General features: G+C 43.9%; 1 protein-coding gene across 3 annotated transcripts in view; it reads left to right on the top strand.

The window, feature by feature from the left end:
* Positions 1 to 2,964: 2,964 nt before the first annotated feature.
* The window catches only part of Ccnt1 (cyclin T1), a 30,767-nt gene continuing 21,287 nt past the window's right edge, over positions 2,965 to 12,444 (top strand). For 2 of the 3 annotated variants that reach the window (XM_087557581.1, NM_001412623.1), the window contains 3 exon segments: positions 2,965 to 3,215; positions 5,732 to 5,813; positions 11,702 to 11,830. Coding sequence is in view for 1 of the 3 variants with exons in the window: in NM_001412623.1 (NP_001399552.1) it covers positions 3,055 to 3,215; positions 5,732 to 5,813; positions 11,702 to 11,830 (372 nt within the window). In the remaining 2 variants the exon portion in view is untranslated. 3 annotated transcript variants of the gene reach the window in all.

Here is a 12,444-nt window from a genome sequence, read left to right as displayed (position 1 = left end):
AACTGGCACTTCCTTTGTCCAGTGAAACACAGGATATATGGGTTCACCGTGGAGTTGGAATCGCATGAGCTAAATCATTTCAGGAAGCTTGGGGGATCAGGTAGCGTTACTTTTTACTTACTTTTTTCAAGATAGAGTTTCTCTATGTAGCTTTGGCTATCCTGCAACTTGTTCTATAGACCAGGCTGGCCTCAAACTCAGAGAACTGCCAACCTCTGCCTCCTAAGTGCTGGGGCTGAAGGTGTGTGCCACCACTGCTAGGCCCATTACCCTTTTTTCTTTTTTTTTTTTTTGGTCCTTTTTTTGGGAGCTGGGGACCGAACCCAGGGCCTTGCGCTTCCTAGGCAAGCGCTCTACCACTGAGCCAAATCCCCAACCCCACCCTTTTTTCCAATTAATTTATTCACTTTACATCCAGATTGCAGCGCCCATGCGCTCTCGCGCTCTCTCTCTCTCTCTCTCTCTCTCTCTCTCTCTCTCTCTCTCACACACACACACACACACACACACTTTTTTCTCTTTTGAGACAGGTTTTCTGTGTAGTCTGAGAGTTCACTCTGTAGACCAGGCTGGCGTACAGGTGCTGTCTCCCGAGTGCTGCAGTAAAGGTGTGTGCCACGCTGCAGGCTTCCAGGCTCACTACCTTTTATAGAAACGGTATGTTTTTATCCTTTGAAAACTGCCTCATCTGCATCCACCCGCACCTCCCTCCAACTACCCCAATTGCCCTCCATTTTGTCTCCTTCCTAACTGCATGGCCTCCTTTCTGTACTCAGTGAGTCTAGCTAACGGTGCCTATCTGCACGTGGGTGTGGAGCCATTCACTGGGGCATGTGCAAAAGACTGACTCTCCCTCAGCAGCCATCAGTTTCCAAGGATGGGGTCCAGAAGGCCCTGTCCTGTCCTTGCTGGACTATTGACTGCCCTGATCTAGTTCTAGCCAGGCCCCGGTCAGGAGTCCGGCATTTGACAGCTCTCCCCATTTACCAGGACCCTCCCGGTTTACAAGTCCCTTCCCTTTTGAGTCAGGTCTTACTATGTCCTGGAACCCATGATGTAGACCAGGCTGGGCCTCAGACTCAGATCTGCCTGCCTCTAACTCCAGGACAGCTAGGACTGTTTCACAGTGAAAATCCTATCAAAAAAAAAAAAAAAGTTTCCTTTGAGGGTCATAGAGATGACTTGGTTGAGTAAAGGTGTCCGACACTAAGCTGGATGACCCTATGTTTAGTCTTTGGTTCCTGTGGTAGAAAGAACACCCTAAAGTTGTCCTCTGACCTCTAGCCTTACACTGACATGTGAAAAGTCATGTGGTATACCCAAGCACACATGTATACACACTCAGTTTTCAGTTTTTAAATTAAAAAAAAAATTCCCTGGAGGAGAAGGGATCTTGGTGAGGAGAAACAAAACAAAGAAAAAGAGACAAGACATAAGTAAAAAAAATGGGAATTTTTTTTTTTTTTTTTTTTTTAAGACAGATCTCTCTAAGTAGTCCTGGCCCTTGTTATGTATTCCGGGTAAATAGCTTGCTCAGGTTGAAAAGCTGGAGTTGGGCTCCGATTTAACAAAGGCCTTGAACTTAGAAAATTTCCACACGGTGCTGGTGGAACTTTCCACATGGTACAAGCAGTTTTGGTTCATCCATGAGCAGATCCTAGGACACTTTGCGACTTCTAAACTATTTAGTCTTTGTGCAAGTCAGTCCAAGACAAGATCGATTGCCAATCCTGCAGTGGGGCTCGTGGTAAACAATGGATCTGTAGTTTGGGAATGTGTGAACATCAGTACCAAGTTCAACTCAGCGACAGAGGCCTGGGAACTGAGACACCCTGGAGTAGACCGGAGGCTGAGGCACACTTCAGCCCCGGCTGGCTTTTTTACAGCCCTTGATAATCTTTCCCAGTGCTGTGCACAAATTATCTCCTGATCTCCTTCACCTGATAACCTTTCCCTCAGGGGTGGGTTTCCTCGAACTACTGACCTGACCCGCAAGGGCCCTTGCGTAGCCTAGGGACCTGACTGGAAGATTGTAATCTGCGCAGGCAAGCTTATCACATTCGCCGACCAGAGGGAAGAATGCAAAAGAAAAAGGCCTCCTGACCTAAATGATAAAAACAATGAGTAGTGTAGAGCGTGGCAGGGGTGGTGTACACCTTTAATCCCAGCACTTGGGCAAAACCGGCCGCATTTCTGAGTTCCAGGGCTGCAATAAATAGACAAATAAATAAATAAAAAATGAAGAGCGGGGTTGGGGATTTAGCTCAGTGGCAGAGCACTTGCCTAGCAAGCGCAAGGCCCTGGGTTCCGTCCCCAGCTCCGAAAAAAAGAAAAAAAAAATAAAGAGCGAAAAAGACCCTTTTATCTTCAAAGTCCAACACCCAAACAAAATATGTCGTGTCCTTTGGGCGTGGAAGCTTGAAGTCAGTAACGTTGATTTTATTCCTTCCAGTTGATTGTCTGCAGTGAAACGGAGGAAAGTCGGCTACAAAATAGAGCAGCTTTTAAGCGGGCTGGGTCCTCGACGTTCCAACACGGGGCAGGGCCACTCACTGTCCGGTCTTTTCTCGGTTCTCTGAGAGTCTTGCCTATTTTCCCTGCCACTGGCTCCGTAAGCCCCGTACTACAAAGGGGCCTTCAACACGAACGTCCTCCTCGGAAGAGACCCAGCCGAGCTCAGCAAGAGTCAAGCAGGGGCCGCCGGCGAGGCGACCTTAACCCAATTCTCGCGCGGACGCACGAGACTTTTAAAGAACAACGTCGACAGTCCCGCCCACTGGGGGGTCATATTACCGGCGCCCGAGTCCCGGCCTCCTATTCGTTCCTGGCCGCGGACTGGCTGCTGATTCGCCTACAGGGCGTCGTAGGGTTCATACCGGAAGTAGGCGCTTGAATCTTCGGCTTCCTGAGCGGAAGTGTGTCACAACCTGGTGGTCGACCCTTGGAGGAAGTTCGTCACGTCGCAGTTGTCTGGGCCCGGCGGATGTGTGTCGCCGCTTAGGTGACGCTGGGAAGTGCTTGCAGCCCCCGCCGCTGCCTCTTGGTTGAAGCACTATGGAGGGAGAGAGGAAGAACAACAACAAACGGTGGTATTTTACTCGAGAACAACTGGAAAACAGCCCATCGCGTCGTTTTGGCGTGGACTCAGATAAAGAACTATCTTATCGCCAGCAGGCGGCCAATCTACTCCAGGACATGGGACAACGTCTTAACGTGTATCCTTGCGGCCTAGGCCATCTGCCTCGGAGCGCGTCCGGCCATGCTTCGGCGTCCGGGCCGGCGACGCTGGCGGGTACAAAAGTGGGTAAGGTGGTGGTGGTGGCAGGAGCTGGGAGTCTAGTGGGGAGAGCCCACAATGGCGCTGGCCGAACCACTGTTCGCGCGAGGGAAGTGAGGCGGAGTCAATTTCCCGCTCGCTCACCGGTGCCACCGGCCGGGCTGCGAATTCGTGCCTCTCCTGTCTTTGTGTTTTCGCTACTCCTCCTCGGCCCCTGTTCTCTGAATTCTGCCCTGGTTTAGTGGCTTTTGAGAGTCTCCTTTCTGCCGTGAGCTAAGGCTCCATGTAAGACATTTCACCATCGACTCTGCCTCCCGAAGTGTATAAAAAGGGTTTCTGGGAATTCTGTACTCAAAGGACTTATGAAGGTGGTCTAGGATTAGTGGTCCAGTTTTGGTTCCAAGCCCATTTCTCTCCCTAGCTGGCTAACCTGTCAAATTATTGTTTGTTTTGTCCCCCCAATGTCCACCACAACGCTTGATATTCAAACGTTCCAGTAGCTGTTTCATAGAATTTAAGAGGAAGGAAAGATGTCAACTTAGGTTTGTAGGGAGGTATATGTGTTGATAGACTTTTAAGAGTTTTCAGAATATTAAGTTCTTGTTTTTCAGGGCACTAGTGACAGTTTATTTATCAGTTTTCAATTTAGAGATAATGTAGTTTGGTGGATTCTTTTTCCCCTCCTGTCCCAGTTTTTTTCCCTCATGAAAATGTAGTCTTTTGTGGCAAAATTAGTAGTTTTAAAGTTCTTACCACTGCCTGCCCCCCTCCATATATATATACATATATATACATACATATATACATACATACATACATATATATACATACACATATATACATATATACATACATATGTATATGTATGTATATATATTTTTTCCTTTTAGTTGCAGTTTCCACTTGTGTAGCATTTATTTAAGAGTGATGCTGAGGGCTAGTCTTGGTGTCCAGTGCCTTTAATTGGAGCTTTGGGGAAGTAGAGGCAGGACATAGTAAGACCCTGTATCAAAAAAAAAAAAAAAAAAGGTGCAGAGTTTAGGTCTGTGGTGTTTAAATCTGAAGGTTGTGTATTGTTCCAAATAGGTGTTTTCTCTATTGCCAATTGTTTCCTATTGAAATCCAGTTTCCCAGTGTGTTTACAGCGCCTTTTAAGTGTGTGTTTAAGCTTGTCGCCCTCGGGGTTGGGGATTTAGCTCAGTGGTAGAGCGCTTGCCTAGCAAGGGCAAGGCCCTGGGTTCGGTCCCCAGCTCCGGAAAAAAAAAAAAAAGGAAAAAAAAAAAAAAGCTTGTTGCCCTCATATTGTCACCTCTCTGCAGACTGTTGCCGAGATCTGTGGGGATAAGTACTTAAGTTCTTGGGGAGGTTGGAATGGTGCCTATACAAATGGAAGACTGGACCAGAGGAAGGCAGGAGTTCCATTTTTTCAAATCATTTCAAAGGTTTTATACTTCAGAGGTCATGCTTTATTTCCTGAAGGTATCAGAACTAAGCAGGGTGTGGTGGTATGTACCTTTAATCCCATTAAAGGTACTCTGGATGGGGAGGTGAGCAGATCTCTAATTCTGATGTCAGCCTGATCTACAGAGCAAGTTTCAAGACAGGGATTCATAGAAAAATCCTGCCTTGAACACTGCCTCCACCCCACCCCCCACAAAGAAAAGAAAGTAGAACTGGTAAACTTAATTACTGAAGTTCTGAAGAGGAGAGAGAAAAGTTCCAAGAGCCTAGTAAGGGAGGGCCTGGTAAATATCCGTAAAAAGTTACGCTGGTGGGGCTAGAGAGATGGCTCAGCAGTTAAGAGCACTCACTGTTGAGGCAGTGCCCAAATGGCAGGCCACAGTTGTCTATAACTGCAGTTTGAGGGTAATCTCATGTCCTCTTCTGACCTCTGGAGCACCAGACATGCCCATGGTGCATCAGGCAAATGCTGATACACTTTAAAAGAAACCGTTTTAAAGTTATTCTTGGGCAGGCAAGATGACCCAGCAGGTAAAGGCACTTATCCACAAGCCTGACAACCTGAATTCTATGCCTGGGACTCAGGGTGGAAAGGTAACCGGCTCCTGCAAGTTGCCCTCTGACCACCACACTCATGCTGTGGCCTGCACCTCCCGCCCAGAGTGAATGTAGTAAAGAAAGTTATCCAGAGCTAAAGGATCATCTCTGCAGAAGGCAAGTGACAGGACAGGAAGTCTGAGATCCAATGTAGCGCTGCATTGTATGTTGATTTACGTCTTGCTGCTTGTTTTGTTTATTTTGTTAGGTCCATAGTAAGCACCTGTAAGGCAGAGCACATGCTGTCCCTCTAAGTTAGTGAAGGCAAACTGATCTGCCTTGGGTGGAAGAGTTAAGTTCACTCTCCTGTGGGATCTTCTATTGTGCTTGGCCATTTGTTCCTTTGGGAAGGAGATTATATTGTCTGTTTTTGAACCTTAACTCAAGCACTTTCAGCTCACAACTGACGATCAATACTGCCATAGTATACATGCACCGGTTCTACATGATCCAGTCTTTCACACAGTTCCATCGATACGTAAGTATAATTTCCCGTGGTGAAGCCCTTTGGGTTTGAGTCTGGCTGCTTATTTTATGGTTGGTTGGTGTTATTGAACCATGATTTTAATTTTAGAATTTTGGGCTAGCCATTTTAAGGTTAGGGAAAAAAATGATTTAAATATAGCTTTCAGAGTGGTCATGTATAGCTTTAAGTTAGATTTTGCAACATTTTAAAAATTTTCAGAAAACATGTTTCAAATTTAGGATAAAAATATTTTGTTTTATTTTTGTGTGTGTTTGGGTTAGTGAATGGTAGGAGTGTGTGAGTATCCACAGAGGCTAGATGAGGACACTGAATTCCCTGGAGCTGGAGTAACAGGCTGCTGTGAGCGACCAAGGTGGGTACTGGGAACCAAACTACTGAGCCCTCTCCAGCCTAGATGATACACTTGAGTTACCTTGTTTTGATGTCATAAGGAGAAACTTTGAAGCTAAATATAATTCCTGTAATGTAAGAAATTACATTAGAGTTAGACTTAGGAGTAACAGGAAACTCTTGATCTATAGTAAAGTATTGCTAATTTTAGGTGATTTGTCATTTTGACTTTTTTTGCCCTTAGTTCCAATTAGCCTTTATTGAGTGCTATTTGATAGCATGAAACAGAAGTAATAAATGAAATTAAAGAGGAATTCCCTAGTTGTATTAGTAATTTTGAGGGTTTTTTACATTCAACTTTTGCCTTTTCTTTTTATCATTTTCCTTTTTCTCCTCCTTTTCTTAACTATATAGTAATGGCTAGACTTGAACTCTGTAGTTCTGGCTGACTTGAATTTCCAAGCACTAGCTTATGTGCAGGAGACCCATGTCTGACAAGTATTCTCTTTTATTGAAATAAAGAGTTGAAGTCTTGAATCAGGTGGTTCAGTCTGCGTTTCAGTGTTGGCATCTATTGCCGTATTTAATGGCAAGCTTTCGTAACGCCTGGTGATGATCTTGGTTAAGACAGACTTCTGTTCATTTCTAGCGTACCTGCATTGAGTGAGCTGGTTGAATTAATAACCTGATAATTATTTCATTACAAAGACATTCTTTTGGATATCATATTTTATTTGTTTTTTTTTTTTTTTTTTTTTTTTTTTTCGGAGCTGGGGATCGAACCCAGGGCCTTGCGCTTCCTAGGTAAGCGCTCTACCACTGAGCTAAATCCCCAGCCCCTATTTTATTTGTTTTTATCTGTCTCTTGTTCTGAGATGGCCTTACTATGCATCCTTGCCTGGCCTGGAGTTTATAGGACTCACCTGCCTTTGTCTTCTGAGTATTGGGATTAAAGGCAAACACGGCCATAACTGGCCTTCTAACCAAGCAGTTGATCTTCTTTAGAGTATTGGTTTCTTTGGTATATTCTGGTATATCGGCACACCCTCTTTATATAACAATTTTATAAGTTGAATTTCGCTGTGATTAATTAAAACTATATTTAAGAGGGCTTAAGACATGGCATTGATGTTAAGTTGTCAAGCCTGTTCTTGTGAATTTGTGTGTGTGTACATGATGTGTGAGTGAGTGCAGCTCACACTTGCTGTGGTGCACGTATGTAAGTTAGAGGACACGTTTTGGTTCTCTTCTTCATGGAGTCAGGTTGTGAAATTTGGGCAGTTGCACATCAGGCTTTTACCTGCTAAGCCATCTTGCTAGCCACCTTATGAATTTTGATTTATTTTTGACAAATATAATGAATTTGCATAGTAAAAATTAATGATAGGGAGATATATGCCTTGAAAGCTCCCCTGTGCCTGTAGAGGTGATCACTGATCAGTATTTGACGCCCAGCTTTCCAGGCCTACTTCTGTATATGAGCCTCACCATGTCCCTATTGTACAGCTTTCTGGACCATTCGTTCTCTTTATGCTGTTTCTCATAATTTAGGTGGTTACAAAGACATGGCATGGTAGTACACACTTGTCATTTCAAATCTTGAGGGCCAAGGCAGGAGGATCCAAAGAGTTTGAGGCTAGCAGACCTCGACAGTGGACAAGCAGAGTGATGTTCAGGGCTGGGAGATGTATCATTTGGTCAAGGGCTTGTCATTCAAGCATAATGGCCTGAGTTTGGTCTTGTCAGATTCTGTAAAAGCAGCCTGGTTGTGGTGGGGTGGGGCTGGAGAAATGCTGCCTCAGATGCAGGTGTACCTGCTCATAGGTAAAAACAAGTAGAAAAGGAACTTAACTTTTTTTTTTTGGTTCTTTTTTTTGGAGCTGGGGACCGAACCCAGGGCCTTGCGCTTCCTAGGTAAGCGCTCTACCACTGAGCTAAATCCCCAGCCCCAGGAACTTAACTTTTTAATAATTAAAAATTATTTATGTATTTTTTTAAATGTAGGGGTGTTCTGTCTGCTTGTATACCTGCTTGCAAGAAGAGGGGATCAGATCCCTTTATATGGTCTTGAGCCACCATGTGGTTGCTGGGAATTGAACTCAAGACCTGTGGAAGAGCAGTCAGTGCTCTTAACCGCTGAGCCATTTGACCATCCTGGAAAAAGAAGTTTTTGAAAAATCTTGACATAGTGGCACATGGGTGTAATTGGTGAGGTGGAGATAGGACTCTTAAGGGCTTGCTAGCCAGCACGTAGGGAAGCCCTTGAACTCCAGGTTCAGCGGGAGACCCTGTTTAAAAATGATGGAGTGAGATTGGGACACATTCCTGTCCTTACACAGACACCCTGAAAATAATTTTAAACTGTTTTCTCTGGGTATGTTCCCTGAATATGTCGTTTGCACACTACATGCTCGCTTGGTGCTTGAGGAGATGGGAAATGGGCATCAGATACCTGAGGACTGGAGTTACACGTGGTTGTGAGCTGTCATTGCTAGGAATCAGACCAGTATCTTCTGGGAGATGAGCGAGCTAGTGCTCCGAACTCTGAATCCTCTCTCTCCCAAACAATTTCAAGGGGAGTCACAAGGACTTGGGGTGTGGTTCTGTTTGCATGCTTGTATATGTGAAGCTCTAGGCTGGATTCTCTAGGCTGGAGAAAGGAAAAAAGGAAGTGGCTGTGTAGTATTACATCATTATAACAGTTTAACTAGTTCTCTGTTGGTGAATGTTCTGGTTGATATCTGATTTGTTGTGAAAGCATTTCTCGGGCCCTTGTGGTGGTGGTGCAGGCCTTTCATCCCAGTCCTTGGAAAAAAAATCTCTTGAGTTCCATGACAGCCAGGGCTACACAGGGGGGAAGCCCTGGGGGGGGGTGTTATATCTATATATTACATAGATCACTTATAAACATTTTAGTATAAGTGCCAAGGGTATGCAGAGTTAAGCTTTTGTTGTCAGTTTTTGCTCCTGAAAGCATTTATTAATATTTGGTTCCCGTTCCTCCACTGTTTCTGTGCACTTGACTTAAGGACCTCACCAACTGAATTTCCAGAAGTACTGTCTCGAATCTTTTCAAGAGAGGAATATAAGTTTCAGTAAATTATTTCTGATGTTTTTGTGTTTATGTTGTATTTTATACATTTAAAATCCTCGTGGCTATGTATATGATATACGGTATGTATTTACCATGCTAGAGGTTTTAGGTTCAATCCATAGCACCAAAAGAAAAAAAAGACCCATTTTTTAATAGCAACAGATTTGGATATATTTTACTCTCATTATTTGATGATTTATGAGAAGTGAAGTTTAGGCAACAGATTTGGATATATTTTACTCTCATTATTTGATGATTTATGAGAAGTGAAGTTTAGGCCAGGTGTGGTGGTGCATGGCTTTAATTCCAGCACCCAGGAGGCAGAGGCAGGTGGATTTCTGAGTTCCAGGCCAGCCTGGTCTACAAAGTGAGTTCCAGGACAGCTGGGCTCTGTTACAAAAAACAAAAACAAACAAACAAACAAAAACCCCAAAAAACAAAAGAAAACAAAAAAACAAAAGTGGAGTTTAGTTATTAAAAGTATGAACGCTGGGGTTAGATGTGTCTAGAGTTGGAATTTGCTTATTAGCTGTGTGGCTTGTGCAAGTGATCGTATGCCTCAGATTTCTGATCTTCGTGTTCAGTAATAATAGTGCCTGTTTCCAAAGGAGTTTATGATATTTAAATTTTCAGATTTCCTGTCCAAAATAAGCAGTTGGTAAATATTAGCTGTGGTGTTTGCTTGCTTTGTTTTTGTTTTTTAATGAAGAAAATGTAGTTCTAAACTGTATAAAAATGCCTTAGAGTTAGTAGATGCAAGTGCCTGTACTCTTGTTTTAGGGAGGCTGAGGCAGAGGGTTGTCAGTTTGGGGATAACAGTGCACAACATAGGGAGACCTTGCCTTTTAAATAAAAAGATTCCGGTCTAGTAAATTGCCTTACAGTGGGAAGGGTGCTTGCTGTCAAGCCGAACAACCTGAATTCAATCCCTAGAGAGAGAGAGAGAGGGAGGGGCCGACTGACTGGGTCAACCTAGGGCAAGCATTCTGCCAATTGACACGCTCCCAATGCCTTCTTTTCTTACTCTATTCATTTAGGACAGATTGGACATCTAGACTGGTTCCAATTTAGCTTTTAAGAATAGTGGATGAGGGGCTGGGGATTTAGCTCAGCGGTTAGAGCGCTTACCTAGGAAGCGCAAGGCCCTGGGTTCGGTCCCCAGCTCCGAAAAAAAGAACCAAAAAAAAAAAAAAAAAAGAATAGTGGATGAATAGGGAAGGTTGTGCAAATATCTGTACAGCATGCCAGACTTTAATCTAGAAAATTACAATTTAGGGAGTAGTAGTGTTGCAAATAGGGATTGTGATGGTTCGTTTTCGAGGTCTTTACTTGTATATTGGCTGAATTGTTTTCTCTCTTGTGACTATTTGTAATTTTTTGTTGTGTGATATGTATATCCTCACCCCCTCACTCCCACTCCAGGGTTTCTTTGTGTAGCCTTAGCTGTCCTGGAACTCACTGGCGACTAAGCTGGCTTGAACTTAGAGCCTGCCTATGCCTCCCCAGCTCCCCAGACTGGGGTTAGCGGCGTGTGACACCACCAGCAGCTTATTTTTGTTTTTTTAGACAGTCTGTGTGGCCCAGGCTGACTTTGAATTCTCTATGTAAATGAGATGACCAAATTTACAGATCCCAGTGCTGGGGCTATAGGGTGTGCTGCTATGTCTGCCCTGCCCCCCACACTTTTCTTTGTTTTCCCCATACTTTTCTTCTGTGGTATTGTGAATGGAAGGTAAGTACTGTACCAATGAGCCACAGTCCTAGTACCTGTAAATTTTTTTTCTTAAAGATTGGTTTATAAGTAAAAACAGTTTTTATTTTTTTGAGACAGGATCTCACTATGTAGTTACTGGGATTCAACATGTAGACCAGACTGGCTTTGAACTCAGAGATCTAAGGAGTGATGGCATTGCAGGGGTGGGCTGCCACGCCCAACAAAAACATTTTTACTTAGTATGTGTCTTGTATACATTTGTGTGTTTTCTTGTGTGTAGGGGGCAGAGACTAGAGGGTAGACATTGGTATCTGTTTTGGCTAGACTGGCTGGCCCCTGAGCCCCTTGGATCCACCCATCTCTACACCTTAATTCTGGCGTTACAGATGTGCTGCTGCTGCACCTGGATCTTAATGTGTGCTAGAGTTTCAGACCTAGTCACCACTTCATCTGCTGAGCCCCCAGATTTATTCTTAAAAATTCTCCAACTCTCCCCCACCCACAGATTCACAAAATTAGGCAGGCAGGTGTCAGTGTTTGTTGCATAGCATCTGTGTTGACCCTCTTCAGCAGGCCTTTCAGTGGGAAGCAGCTAAGGTCAGCCGCGTTCACGTGGATACCTGAGGGTTTGCCGAGGACCGAGGTTACGACAGGTGGTGGGAAGTATTAATAAGGGGTGCGAGATGATTGATTATCATGTAGAAATAAATAACAAATATGCCCTTTTTTTCTTCTTTGAAGTCTATGGCTCCAGCGGCCTTGTTTCTAGCAGCAAAAGTAGAAGAACAACCAAAAAAATTGGAACATGTCATCAAGGTGGCACACACTTGCCTCCATCCACAGGAGTCGCTTCCTGACACGAGGAGTGAGGTGAGTGAGTGTCTACACGTTTAAAAGTCAGAACTTCATTTTCTAACTTTGAATCTGGGCTGTTAAACTTTTCAGAGTTTAATTTTTATTTATTTTTATTTTTTAGTCTGAGATGGGATTTTTCTGTGTAGCCATGGCTGTTAAAGATTTATTTTATGTATATGAGTGCACTGTTGCTGTCCTCAGACACACCAGAAGAGGGCATCAGGTCCCATTACAGATGGTTGTGAGCCACCATGTGGTTGCTGGGAATTGAACTCAGGACCTCTGGAAGAGCAGTCAGTGCTCCTAACCATGGGGCCATCTCTCCAGCCCCAACAATGTTTAATTTTGAAAATATAAAAATATATATATCAATTTTATCTAAAAATTTGTTTTAAAATTGAAAGCTGCATAAGAACAAAGAATTACACCACCTGGATAAGTTCCACCCTCTATATCCAACATATTCTTATTATTCTCTCCTGTGTAAAAGTGTCCAGGTGGCAGTGATCTCTAAGCATTCTGTCAAGAAGCATGCATGGTTTCCAGCTCTTTTGTTTTTGTTTTGTTTTGAAGACAGAGTCTCTGTAGCCCTGACTGTGCTGGAACTCATTTTGTAGATCAGTCCAACC

Source organism: Rattus norvegicus, chromosome 7 (genome assembly GCF_021556685.1).
Source record: "Rattus norvegicus strain SHRSP/BbbUtx chromosome 7, alternate assembly SHRSP_T2T, whole genome shotgun sequence".
Taxonomy (NCBI): Eukaryota; Metazoa; Chordata; class Mammalia; order Rodentia; family Muridae; genus Rattus; species Rattus norvegicus.
The sequence above is the reverse complement of the archived record's forward strand: the minus strand, read 5'-3'. Positions and strand labels throughout refer to the sequence as shown.